The 13,796-nt window shown below is 39.2% G+C and overlaps 2 protein-coding genes across 17 annotated transcripts in view; one reads left to right on the plus strand and one right to left on the minus strand.

The window, feature by feature from the left end:
* The first annotated feature begins 223 nt into the window (after positions 1–223).
* On the plus strand, positions 224–3,715 carry LOC140785775 (serine/arginine-rich splicing factor SC35-like). Of its 7 annotated transcripts, none has more exons than XR_012108518.1 (10): positions 224–385; positions 508–586; positions 703–782; positions 905–971; positions 1,360–1,431; positions 2,060–2,269; positions 2,340–2,505; positions 2,596–2,783; positions 2,930–3,259; positions 3,372–3,715. XR_012108518.1 is itself a non-coding variant. In XM_073133770.1 (8 exons), the coding sequence occupies exons 1-8, from the start codon at positions 310–312 to the stop codon at positions 2,599–2,601; spliced, it is 756 nt and encodes a 251-aa protein (XP_072989871.1). In that variant the 5' UTR covers positions 224–309; the 3' UTR covers positions 2,602–3,006. The 7 variants fall into 7 exon arrangements, 1 of the variants encoding a protein (XP_072989871.1); XR_012108519.1 differs by having other exon boundaries at positions 3,432–3,715; XR_012108521.1 differs by having other exon boundaries at positions 2,596–2,712.
* A 1,058-nt stretch (positions 3,716–4,773) lies between these two features.
* Positions 4,774–13,796, minus strand: part of LOC140785770 (sugar transport protein MST1-like) — a 32,205-nt gene continuing 23,182 nt past the window's right edge. For 5 of the 10 annotated variants that reach the window (XM_073133760.1, XM_073133761.1, XM_073133755.1 and 2 more), the window contains 4 exons: positions 13,651–13,737; positions 13,496–13,567; positions 12,267–12,369; positions 8,103–8,232 (listed from right to left, as the gene is read on the minus strand). In XM_073133760.1, coding sequence (XP_072989861.1) covers positions 12,271–12,369; positions 13,496–13,567; positions 13,651–13,737 — 258 coding nt within the window. In that variant the 3' untranslated portion in view covers positions 8,103–8,232; positions 12,267–12,270. The other 5 variants (XM_073133762.1, XM_073133764.1, XM_073133763.1 and 2 more) reach the window with 5 other exon arrangements.

Below are 13,796 nucleotides of genomic sequence, written 5' to 3' on the forward strand. Positions count from 1 at the left end.
TCAGAACCGTTGGATGGGAACAAATTACCAACATCGAACGGTGCAGGACGTAAGCTAGCTATTTTGAGAGGAAAAGTCTCTAAAATAGACGGGCCAATACTTTGGCCCAATACAGGGCTTAGTGGGCCGGGCCGAATCGAATCTATCTATGCAGAATGCACGTGCATAGCACGTGTCAAACTCTTCTATATACCGGCCACAAGACCATCGGCGATGACCGACCCTTTCGGGCTCTACCCCTTCCTCCCTTATCCGAAACCCTAATTCTAGAATTCTCTTCTCTATTTTCCACCTCTGTCCTCCTCAGGGATGTCGCATTTCGGGAGATCGGGTCCTCCGGACATCAGAGACACCTTCTCTCTCCTCGTCCTCAACATTAGCTTCCGTTAGTACCTCTCTCTCTCTCCCTCTCTCTCTCTCTCTCTCTCTCTCTCTCTCTCTCTCCCCTCCTCCTCCTCTTCTCTCTCTCTCTCTCTCTCTAATGTATTTTCTTATCTACTTATCTAGGTACCACGGCGGATGATCTATATCCCCTCTTTGATCGTTACGGGAAGGTGGTGGATGTCTTCATCCCGAGGGATCGCAGGTACGTTCCAGTAGAAATTTAGAAAGTCTTGGATTTTTTTCGGTTTATTTTGTTAATTCTTTCTTCTGTGAGCTCGACATTGTTAGTGCTAATGATGACGTTTCTCAAATTTGAAGGACTGGGGATTCACGTGGGTTTGCCTTCGTGAGGTACAAGTATGCTGATGAGGCTCAGAAAGCAGTGGAAAAGCTTGATGGCAAGTTTTCTCTTTGTGTTTGATTTATTGAGGAGGCTGCTTCCCTGAGTTCTTGGATGCACTCTCAAAATGTGAGGACATAAGGTTCACTTTTAGAATTGTCTTTTGCTTTTGGGTTGTAGGACGAAATGTGGATGGTCGGAATATTATGGTTCAGTTTGCAAAGTATGGGCCTAACGCTGAGCGAATGTAAGTTGTACTAGAATTTTCGTAGAGAAATATTTTGTATGAACATTTGCTTCGTAGTATTTTCTTTATATGGGCGAAGAATCCTCTTGGTATATTGAACGGAGATTTATATTCAAGATTAAAACAGGACAATTGGACGAATATAAAATTATTGTCTGAATATGCACGTAGGAGAATTGAAATGTAGAGTCATAAAATGAGATGGTAATCATTTCTGCATTGGGTCATGTTTATGTTGCATGAACCTTTACTACAAATACCTTTAGGCTTTAGGTTGCCTTAGATGGAGTTGGCTTTGTCCATGCCTCCTCTTCTTTTCATATTTGTTATGTTTCTGAATCTGAGTTTCTGCTTTCGCTATTGTTGTCTTCTATTCTTATATGTGCAGTCACAAAGGGAGAATTGTAGAAGTAGTTCCTCGAACAAAGGGAAGGTCAAGAAGCCGCAGCCCGAGGCCAAGGTGAGGTCCCTTTTAATTTATGGAACTGTTAATTTTCCTATTTCCAATATCAGTTTTACTTGCTATGAAAATCTGCTTTTCTAAAATGTATGTGTAGTTTTCTTGTTTTATGCATCAATATTTTTGCTTTACTGGTGCAAAATGTGCATACCATTTATTGCATATGTCAATTATGTTTTTTATTTGGAGGATATTGTGTACTCGTAGTTCATCTGTACTTATTCATGTGTTCTAGCATGATAGAAGTAACGGACTAATTTTCTTACAATATTGTATGAACTCTTCAGCACTTAGGTATGATGGTGTTATACACGGAAGTTCTTCTTCCTGCACTTTAACAATTTAAAATGATTGTATTGCAAAACCATTCCTTTAAGTGTGCAGAAGACTATGAGACCTCTGCTATTCTTTTTGCAGTTTTAGGAATGTGAATCATTACTTTGATTTTGTTGTGGAGTTGCATGTAATTTCCATTGATTTTAGAATTTTTTTTTGAGATTATCTACTGACTCCTCAGATCTGATTAAACGTTCATCTTTCAAGGCATAATATGTTAATCTATGGAGCTTTTTTGGGCTTCCACCTTTGCAACACACATGATAGTTAATGATGTCTTTGACCTAATTAGGCATAGGGATGATTATCGAGACAAAGAGTATAGGAGGCGAAGTCACAGTAGAAGCAGAGACAGATATGGGCGTGACAGGTATAGCGGCAGGGAAAGAGATTATCACCGTCGAAGCAGAAGCCGCAGTTTGAGTGCTGATTATTATAGAGGCAGTGTTAGAGGAAGGTCACCAGATGATCATCGAAGGAGCAGGAGCCGTTCATATGATAGGTAACATTGAAATACTTCTTTCCCACTTCGGTACTTTGTCAAACCTGTTCTGATCTACTATTGTTCACAGTGCCTCCCCTGCACGCCGCAGCTTTAGTCCTCGTAGTCCTCGTCAGAGTGCTTCACCTCGCAGGACACCCCCTTCTCGTGGTGAAAGCCCTGAGAATGATATCAATGGGGAGAGGTCCCCTCCTTCACGAGGTGTTTCTCGCAGTCCTGCACGCAGCTTTGATGAGGTAGATTTTTGTATACAAATCATGATTTCATATTTTCTGTTTCTGTTCTAGTTAGATAATGTCCAACTGATTTCCATTTGTTATTGGCAGGACTGATGACTTCAACTTGAGTTGATGCCTCTGAGACTTGCCTACTTTCATACAGTATCATGGATGGTCTTGATGGAGTACTATGATAGTCTATTTGCATTGGACTGTTTGTTGGAGGTTGCTATTTGTACTTCTGAGCTTGCTGTGGTTTCTGAGATTAGATTTTCTTTTGTCATCAGTCTCACTTGGTAGGCTTATAGTGTCTATTCAGGAGTTCTAATATGTCCTTTATGCTTTAGTATTCCTTGTTATGTCCTCTAAGTCTTATTATGAACTTTTTTCTAGCATTTTGGTGAACTCTAACTATTGATAGAAAATACTCTGCATTTTCTAGTTCTGTTCGTGAACTGGGTGTCGTGCCTTACTGGCGAGATGATTTAAAAAAGCCCATGCTGCTGATCTTGTAGCTGATTTTCTTAGTTCATGATGGTGATTATGATGATGATGTTGATGATGTTGGTGATGATGATGATTATGATGATGAAGACATTGATGGTGGTGGTGTTGATGATGATGATAATGATGGTGATGATGTTGGTGACTGTAATCAGGTTTATACTCTATGATTGTGGTGATATATGAAATGATTCTTGCAGTGCTGTTCCACCTTCAATATCTTAAACCTCCACAAAACCATCTATGTATCATAATGGTCTCATAGCTGGTAAGGATTATGTTCAACTGCAATCCATGGCCCATTGTTTTTCTTTGTCTATGTTCTCAATTTCTCATCTTATTTCCATCTTTTTCTGTCCTATTTTCTTGGCATTGAAAAGCTGTGATGAGCGTTCCACTTCCTATTGCACCAGCATATGATGTTGTTTGTCATTTTCTAGTGTTTTGGGCTGCACAAGGACTTTAAACGGGTGATGCACCTGAAGCTATTGCGGTATTTGCAGGCAGGAGGAAGCAGTCAGTTTTCTAATTTTTCTTTCAATATCTGCACACAAGCATTAAAGTTTCCTCCCATTTGTTTGAGTGCGGTTGACGATGTTAGAGGATCCGATTTTATTTTTGGACTGGTTTCCCGCGCTAATTTTTTGTTCACATACATTATTTTGGCTGTGAATTGACTTTTCTGGGATGATAAAAGAAGTGAGTCAACTTCATATCAGTTCAAGTTTTGTTTGTCAACATCTCTTGTGAATGATTTTGTTGTTTCATATACAGCCAGCTTTGTCAACAGAAATGGTTGTTAGAAATTGAAGTATTTGTTTACTACAAGTTATTAGTCATGGAACATTTTTACATCAATCTTGTAGTATCCCAACATGAAAAATTATGGCTCTTCACCATAGCTGTTAAATGTGAGAGTTACAAGCTCCACCCAGGGATTACACATTAGCTCATGACTGAAGCTTCACAAGGTCAAACTAACTTACTAAGCCCAACGTATGAACTTGTCTGTTTTAGAGTTCTTTTTTCATTTATCTAATTGGGAGATTTTATTGGTCCTCATATTAGTACGGAAGGAATATGATAACCTTTTATTTTATATTTTATCTTTGGGGATATTAATAGTTCCCACTTTATGTACATTGTTCAAAATTCACTGGGAGACTGACAAGTCAGTTACCCCTCCCTACTGGGATATGATTTTTGAAGCTTTTGTTCTATTATGTTGATTTTCCTCTTTGATTCATTGATCACAATTTAACGTCTTCAATTCCTTAAGTACTCTATTCTCAGAGAATAGAGAGCACTTGAGGAATATGCTGCATAGGGCACACAAATTTTGAATGTGATGTTTTATGTTGGTTTCACGGATTAAGATTACACATTCATGATCTTGCCGAGTGATTTGTGTTGGGTGACAATGTATGAACGGAGTTGGCGTCTTAGTGATTCCTTTATGGTATTGTTTTCATAACAGGGATACAAGAATGCTTCATAAATGCAATTCAAGTCTCATGCTTTTACTGTTGCGAACTAGTCCTATGCAAGTATCTAGTTCTTTATTAGTCGGACATGCATCTATTCTGTGACGCTTCTGTGGTATGCCCGCATTCTTGGTAGCACCCGTTTATCCTATAGGACCTTGAATAAGCATGTTTTAGCACTCAGATTACGTCATAATTACTCATGTACCTTCAATAAATTCTACAATGTTAGTTCTTTCTTGTATCGATTGGGATTATTGAGATGACTCTAATTTGCTCAATACTGTCCGCAATTAGCTTTAAGCTCTAGCCAGTAGGAATCTCGCAGTTTATTTCTCACAATGAACTCGGTGTGACATCATTTTTAAGTGTGTTCAATTTTAAGAAAGAATGCGAGGTATATAGATAGCACTGCTCTTCCTCAAAGTCCTGATACTTACACTGATGATGAAGGAAGCCACTTCAGGTGGACTCTCGAACCTGCTTCTCTTCCTTAATAAAACGGCTCCAAAACCAGTGCTTCTCCCACACCGAGCCCATGGATTCTAAGGGAACCCCTTTGGTCTCGGGGAGAAAGGCAGCGACAAAGGCGGTCATGACCGCAACCCAGGCCGCAAAATAGGCAAAGGTGGCGAACTTGAAGCGGCAGAGCATGGCAAGGAAGGCCTGCGTCTGCACGAAGGTGCACCCGAGATTGACGGCCACGCTGATACCCTGGCCGGCCGATCGAACCTCCACCGGGAAGATCTCGCTTGGTATGATCCAGCTCAGAGGACCCCATGAATACCCGAAGCCGGCCGAGAAGGCGCACATTAGCACCAGCACCGCCATGGCGAAGCCCTTGGGCAGCGCAGCCTCGCCGTTCTTGCCGATCCTCGCTCCCATGATCCATGCTACCGCAACCTAGCATGCCAAAGCAAAGTAGTAAATTGAGTATTACTACTACTAGCTCCAGTAAAGTTTCAATATTTTGGGAGTAAGAAGAAATGAATCATATCTACAACATATATACATATAAACATCAATAACGACTTCCGAGGTATAGAAATAAACTTTGCAGACCTGGCAAACGATCATCTGGACCCCACCGAGCATGAACAACACCTTACGCCCGTATCTATCAACCGTGAAAGCCGAGACGAGTATAGATGCCAAATTGACCGCGCCTAATATAACAGCACCCATAAGCGACACATCGCTCCCGAACCCGACGGTCCGGAACAACACCGGCGAGAAGAAGGCTATCACGATCACCCCCGTCAGCTGCTGGAATAGCGGTATCGCCACCGCCATCACCAGGTGGTGACGGTACCGCCTCTCTGTTGTTATCCTCTTAAATGCACCGTCCTCGTTCCTCTTGCCGTTCTCCAGAGCACGTGCAATTTCTTTGAGCTCGGCTTCCACGTCAGCGTCCGGCCCGCGTACTCGACGGAGGGCGGCGCGGGCCTGCTCGACCTTGTTACGTTGTACGAGGCTACTAGGGGTGTCCGGGATGAGGAGGACGGAGAGGAGGATAATGGAGGCCGGGACGGCGGCCAGGCCGAGGGAGAGGCGCCACCCGTAGTTGGCGAGGTGGGAGGTACCGTAGTTGGTGAGGTTGGCGGCGACAACGCCTATGGCGATGAAGAACTGGAAGCCGGTGGTGAAAGCACCGCGCCACCGGGGCGGCGACATCTCGGCAAGATACACCGGAGTAGCCTGTCATGCCATAATGGACATACATATTTGCAACTTCGCTAATCCATAAAGAAAGTAAGCATGTACTACACCATATTCTTTCTGAATAAGTTATCTAGAATGAAATTAGTTAGTATTTAGATGATCAAAGATTATGAAGCATAAAGTTAGGTACGTCTCTAATGGTTATTTGTTCTCTTGAATGTAGCCTAGAAACTCCGGAGCGAGTTGGTTCCTCGTCTTGTCGCAGAACAGTAGAACACTAGAAGCAAATCTCTCCATTTAACTACTATGACCGATCTTCGAATTGAAGAAAGCTTTTGTTTTTTTGTTTTAATAGGTTAGACAAAGAATTAGCAATCTCCGATATAGATTAGATAATCGGATCAGCTCTTCTTAGAAATGGACTATATGTTAACTCCAACATCTCGAAGAATTGAATCCATAACTACTGATAGAATTCAATCACTGTAGTGACCTAAGAAAGTTCAAAATTTTCAATACCACCTAAGTGTCACCAGTGACCAAAGCCCATCTCCTTTGGACCTTCGTTCTAGCATTCGTTCATGTGTGCAATCATTTAATAGTAACAAAGATCAACGTGGAACTCTCAAAGGATTTTTGACTATTTTAAATCTGCCACATTTTTTAAAGTTAATTAAATTTATCATAAACTTAAATACGAGATTAAATAAGTTGAAAAAACAGCTGAACTGGATAACCATTTTATATAGAAATTAAAAAAAAAAAAAAACTAAGTCTTAATAGGAGAATTTCTCATATAAGCCACTGAATCTGACGACTTTCTAAAATAGCGAACTAGTTCAACGATTTTCTAAAGCCACGAACTGGTTCAAGGACTTTCATAAAAGTCATTATTTGATACGGTGACTTTCATAAAGTCGCTATTCAGCAACTTATATGACATTATCTCATTAAGGCTTAATTATGTTCTCACCGACTTTCAAATTCTATATAATTCGTTAAACTAAATATTAGTTCAGCAATTGTTTACCTCATCTAATCTAATATTTGAGTTTTGAAGTGCCCTGGTCAAAAACTCCATTATTGCATCAGCCGTTAGAAGAAATGATTCTTTATGCTCAATGACACATCCTCCAATAACTCGACTCACCAATAAAAGTTATATATATATAGATAGAATCATTTATAGGGAAAAGAGTTAAAAAAAACCAATGTATTTATTAAGCACGGAAAACAACACCATAAGAAAATTGGGTGCATATATATGCCCAGAAAAGACGACAAAGATGGCGGATAAAAGAGTTATCAGTATTTAGATATGCATTATAGGAAAATTCATACCTGATTGGTGAAGCCGATGCCGACGCCGAGCAGCATCCTGCCGACGATGAGCATGGTGATGTTGACAGCGGCGGCGTTGAAAGCAGCGCCGGCGAGGAACATGGCCCCGCCTATCAGCATCACCGCCTGCCGTCCGATAGCCTTCGTGACGCGGCTGGCCACCAGCGACGCGGCCAGCCCGGCCAAGTACAACGACGAGGTGAAGGCGGTGAGGACTTGGCTATCGTACATGCAGTAGGCGTCACTCTTGGCTTCTTCCATCCTCCTCAGAACGTGAGGGAAGAAGGATTTTAGAAAAGACTCCATTGTCGTCACTCCACCTATAATTAAGCCAAATTTATAGGAAGCTTAGTTGTTTTCATTTGGTAGGCGTGTTGTTTAGCAACATAATTAAGGACTTAAAACCTATATGCAGAAAAGATAGTAGCACTCATCCTTCAGACTCCAACCTTGGAGCTATAGGCTCGCAGGAACAGGGGGATGATTAAGAAAAAGTAGTGCATTAAAATGAGCTTTAAATAAGAAAGAGAGACAAAAAGAAGCAAACTGCCTAACCTGAAATTCCAATATCATATCCAAAGATTAGCCCACCAGAGGCCGCCATGATGCAAGTAATGATCACGGAAAAGGTCATCTTTCCACCATAATCTGAGGCAGGGCCATCCACCATGAATCCTCCTCCCCCAGCCATTTCTCCTCTCTGTAGGTCAAACTAGTGAGTGAGCCCTTGATATCAAACCCCAGTAGTATCTATCTGCAACATATAAACAAGGACTTTATCATAGCTTGGGGATTGGCTGAAATTGAAAGTAATCAATTATAAACTGAATAATAGAGAGAGAGAGAGAGAGAGAGAGAGAGAGAGAGAGAGAGAGAGAGAGAGAGAGAGAGAGAGAGAGAGAGACTGGTTGTTGTGATGAAACTAGGTGAAGTCACATGTCTACTACTACAACTTTCAAATTGCACAAGGAAAAGTCGAGCCTGGTGAAGTAGTGGTACATAGATGGATTGGTGTTTGCTTAAGTGGTTGAGTTAGGTATGGAATTAATTTTATGGTTGCCTTCCACCTCATGCTGTTTGGGGTAGCTCTAATTTGAGGACTGTATGCTTGCACATGTTTGTTCAAGAGATAACTCACTTTCTCTACTTAAGGATGATTCCATCATTTCTGGATGATAAAAAAAATTAATATGTCATGCGAAACAAATGAACTGCACTTTAACTGCCTGCTTTATTCTTTGAAATTTGACTTGTTTTTGAATCACACAGCTATGGTTTTTTTTTCTTCTATTAACTCACTTGACCAGGACAACCGGAGAAGATACCGCATACATCAATGGATCAACCTAACAATCGTACTTGTGGAATTCCAACTACTAGATCATTTCCTCGGATGTTTGCTAGCTTCGTCAAAAGTCTATAAAAGAAACCTACAACTTTTGTTGCAGGCGAATTGAATGAAAACATAGATGAAGTCACATATAGTATAGAAAGTTTTGATGCCTCTTCAAGTGCCACCATATATATATATATATATATAACATGAAAGGACGAAGTCTCTTATTATGTGCTGCATCTCCCTTGGTTATTACATCTAGAGACAAGAGATGCATTAATGCAGTAGCTCGTCCTGTGGGGAGTTTTGCTAAGCAGTTTCTATCATTATAGCAAAGGAAAGACAAATGTTGCTTGGGAGAGGGAATTTTTGCCGCTTGATGCATCACACTACACACCTAGAACTTGTACTCTTGTGGCAACTAAGCAGCCATCTATCATGAAACCACCAACGGAGCCAGACCTACTTCTGAAAAGAAAAGAGAAGAGAGACCACCCATGCCAAGTAGATGGAGCCAAGTCATAGCATGTATCAACTTACAAGTTACAACCAATACGTTAATTCTGAATCCACTGAGATTTGACGTAAATAATGGAACCAAGACTAACAAATACATCTTACTTTCGATTCCACATGGGATTTAAACCACGGTCATAACTCCAATATTTTCCATCTCAATTGCTCAAGCCACTGGGCTACAGTAATTGCAGATGAATATCAAGTGCATTGCTCGACTAGCTGACTAGCCCATCACAAAGTTTCTTTTCTGGTGGATATCGACAAAAGTTCAAACCACATGAATTGAGACAATTATACCTACGCCTAAGGAGTAATGCTACTGCCATAGAATGAGTCTCCATTGGGAGTATTAATCTCGCAAGTCCATTCGAGCATGAAATTTTAGATAAACTTACTTTCATGACCTTACCTATTGCCCATCTAATAAGACTACTTTGAAGTCTGGCTTCTATTGTCGTTACTTCCACTCGACATCAAGAAAATAAAATCACTTAGAAGGAAACAAATTAGTTGCATCAAGTAGAAAGAGAGAGAGAGGACTAATAGATAGGACAAAATATATCCTGTGGTGAGACGAGAGATTTGAGACTCACCGTTGAGGAATTTGAAATTTCAAACTATGGTACAAGAAAGAAGATCACATTAAAATCCAAAAAGCAACAGCGTATCTGATGTATAAAATCTGTATTTCAAAGATCTATGGAATTGACTGCTGCTCTAACAGCCTTAGTTTTAGATAAGATCTACATTATTACTCGAAAAAAAGGTCTAGGTATGCATCAGCAACTTCAGTAACCAACTATGCAACACCACAACAAGAATAACATCCAACAAGCTGAATCAGAGAATCTTTTGGTTAGCATGAGGTCAAAGCTCTGATATATTCCTCATATGAATGCCTCGTTTCATTTGACCTCCCCATGATTGTGATCTGATACATTTCGCCGGGAATGTATGCTCAATACTACGTGTGATCTTACCAAACAAGAAAAAGGATAACAAAACAACCTAATGGGCTGCATGAATATAGGATAAGTCCAAGCTGCACAGGCAGGCGAAATTTAATCTTGACAATAATCTCCCGTAGAGATTGCATCACGAAGCTTCTCAGAAGAATCAATATCACTAGATTCAAACTGCCATTAAGAATGAGGCCTTGATACAGTAGGTAGTGATATGGCTTCCAAGAAGAAAATGGTACTCGGTGAATACTGAGTATGTTGATCCACTTTAAGGTGTCATGACTGTTTAATCAAGAAAATTGTTAGACAATCTAGTAACCAAGTATGTAATCAACCAACCATCCTTGCCCATCTCTATATCTCTTTGTCCTTTTACCACATAAAATTTCTTCCTTAATAAAATGAACCAGCTTTAGTTATGAACGTTTTTAACATGTAAGATTATTGGACTAGTCCATATAACTGATGTCACCCAATTTTCAGTATGAGTAAAGCAACCCGAAGCCAGAAATTCTGGTATATAATTTCTGGAATACCAGTCAACATTTTCCTAGATTAATTAGTCACTAAGATATTGAAAATGTATAACAAGATGCAATCCCCTCCCCCCACACCTCCACTTATTTATCACCCACCTAAAAAGGAGGTATCACATGAATTATATATTATTTAACCAGCCAATTTATTACTTACTATAATTTTACATACGCACACGAATTCATGTACCTATAAAATGAAGTTCAATCCTACAATGCTTGAGTATTGACTAAACATCATGCTGATACTTCTATGTGAAGATCTTGGTAGATAGAAACAATGGGAGTTACTTTTGATGTTCCTTTCCAAACAGTTTGCAAAGAGAAACTCGAGATTCAGTAAATCTAAGGAACCAAAATAGGCAGGAATGGCCGAGGTGCTAAAAGATGAGTAGATGACTAAGGAACTTGTGTGCAAGGACTAGGTGAGAGAGAAGGTCAATATATAAAGATTTTGGTAGACAGAGATGGCAAGCTCGTGGAAGTTGTGATAGTGATGGAAAGCTTAAGCAAACCAGTAGTAGATAGATGAATAAATGATCTAATTTAGATAACACACCAATAATGTATATTATACCTTAATATGCCTCCTCACGTCGGCCCCTATACAATGCACTTATGCACATGGATAAATGATTGATAAGAGGATGTGCAAGCTCTCCACACCAGAGTAAAATATATAATAGAATATAAGAATTAAATGAGGTTTGCTGATGTTTGAACTCATGACCTCTAGAAAAATTAGCACTGGTACAACGACACTATGTTAGTTAATTAGTTGAAGGCTTAAGCTTTCAACTCACAAATCAACAATGTATATCATTTCTTAACAGATCTAATGATTGTGAAGAATGAAAGATGGACAGCTATATGTCTGGCTTGCTTGATCATCACAGCCCAAACTAACTTTTCCCAATCATACAGGTTCAGGTATAGTATAACTCAAAGATGAGAAGACCCTAAAGGATTGACAATCTTTTACTATATTATCAAGCTAACATCAACTCTTTATAGTAGCATTCTAGTTTGGAAAACTTTCTGTAGGAGTTGCTCCCAGCCCCTAGGAAGCATGAGGTAGACATTTCTACCTGCTAACTTGGCTCGTAACTTCTATTGTAAGTCCCTCTATTGTCTATTTGCCTTTCATTTCTAGAGGACATAGTTTCCAAAAGTATTTATTGCCAACTTGATAGATTTCACTGAATGACCTCATATTGTGGAGGCAAAGGAAATGCATGACATGACAAAGTTTCAGACAACTATATGAATAGAAATTAAGAAGGATATGAAGCATAGTAACAGATCAGGGAATAATAGTGGAAGTGGAAGTATATAGGTCTCCTATTACTACCGCGTTTTAAGTGACTAAGATGCTTAGCATCACAATAAGCATTGTACATAGAGGAAACTCTCCAAATATAAGTAATGAGATTACCTTACTAATCAAATGCATAAGGATCATCGTTGTAGGGATTCAAAGAACCCTCTGAGAACAAATCACCAATATTTGCAGGATGTGAATGAGTCCCTCCAAGTACCTGTAGAATATAAGTCACATTGCTAATGAAAATGAGCTGACAATGACAATGACCAGATTACAGATTAAGAGTGCCTCATAAAACATGTTGCATGTGCAAGTTGCACTTTGATGAGAGATCGCAAAAATATTTCTAATTCTGAGAGATGAGAAAACCAAAAAGGTATCTATATAAACCTTGTTTTCCTAGCTACAACATAAATAAAGATACTGCAGGCGCAAAGAAGATTGGAAATGATAAAGAACAAGCCAACTTGTATCAAGACAATCTCAATCATCTGGCTATTATGAGATTCATCAATCATCATATGTTAATGGAAAAACATGTGTTTAAGATGGGGTAAAAGCAATTGTTGCAATGAACAATATAGAAAGAAAGAATCTTACTCGTAAAAACCATACAAAGAAATTGATAAATAAATAAGCAGATTCCTAAATCACAAGTCTTTCCCTAATACAATTAAATATATTAAGAAATGTAAATTCTAAAATGTTTTGCTAAGCTAAAATATCATGAACAAGTACAAAATGCATCTCGAAATGCTTGGTGTAATTGGAGTGGATAATATATATGGAAAGAACTCTGAATTTATCGAAGTAACTCTATCAACACCAAAACAAACAGCAACTTTCACTGAGAAGCATACACACTATAATGATAATTTTTTGCACTCTCAATGCAGTAAAGGGAACTTAGTACAAGAAATACTGTTTATTGCTTTATTCTCTAACAATAACAGTTTCTGTCTAGTTCATATGAAGATTGTACACACAAGATATTCTTAACAAAGTGACATGCTTTTTGCATATTAACAAACAATAGAAAAATAATAAATGTTATCTTGAATGAGAATAATTCCATATCTTATGTGGGATCTCAGAAAATCCGCAAGCACTCGGGCGTCTAAAATGGTCCAGACAATGGAAAGATAATAAATGCTGAATGAGAAATTAATCCATAACTCATGTGGGATCTCAGAATATCCACAAGCTCTCAGGCGTTTAAAATGGTCCAGGGCAGTACGGAAAGCAGCATTCAGATAACTTACTGTGCAAAACTAGTTAGCCAAATTGTCATCATATTGACTGGGCAGTAAATAGCTAGTGCTTTAATGTTTGCACTATACCTTCCTGACAGTAGTAACATCCTTCCTATCATCAGGGCTCCTGCTATGCTTTGCCTTCAGAGAATTTGACTCCTAAAAGTGCAAGAAAATTGGTATTTTGTATAATTTCCACACGAATAGCTGTAGATAATCCATCTAAACTGAGATTTACATACACCAAACATGACAGTGCTCCTTGTTTTTCTGCGCTTTGTAATAGTTCTTCCATTTGTTGTTTCAACCTCGTATTCATGACGTGTTACCTGTTCATATGGATAACCCATAAGGAAATAATTGGAGATAACCAAACTGAACATCTCAG

The sequence above is a fragment of the Typha latifolia genome, chromosome 4 (genome assembly GCF_019914945.1).
Source record: "Typha latifolia isolate L0001 chromosome 4, TyphaL0001v2, whole genome shotgun sequence".
Taxonomy (NCBI): Eukaryota; Viridiplantae; Streptophyta; class Magnoliopsida; order Poales; family Typhaceae; genus Typha; species Typha latifolia.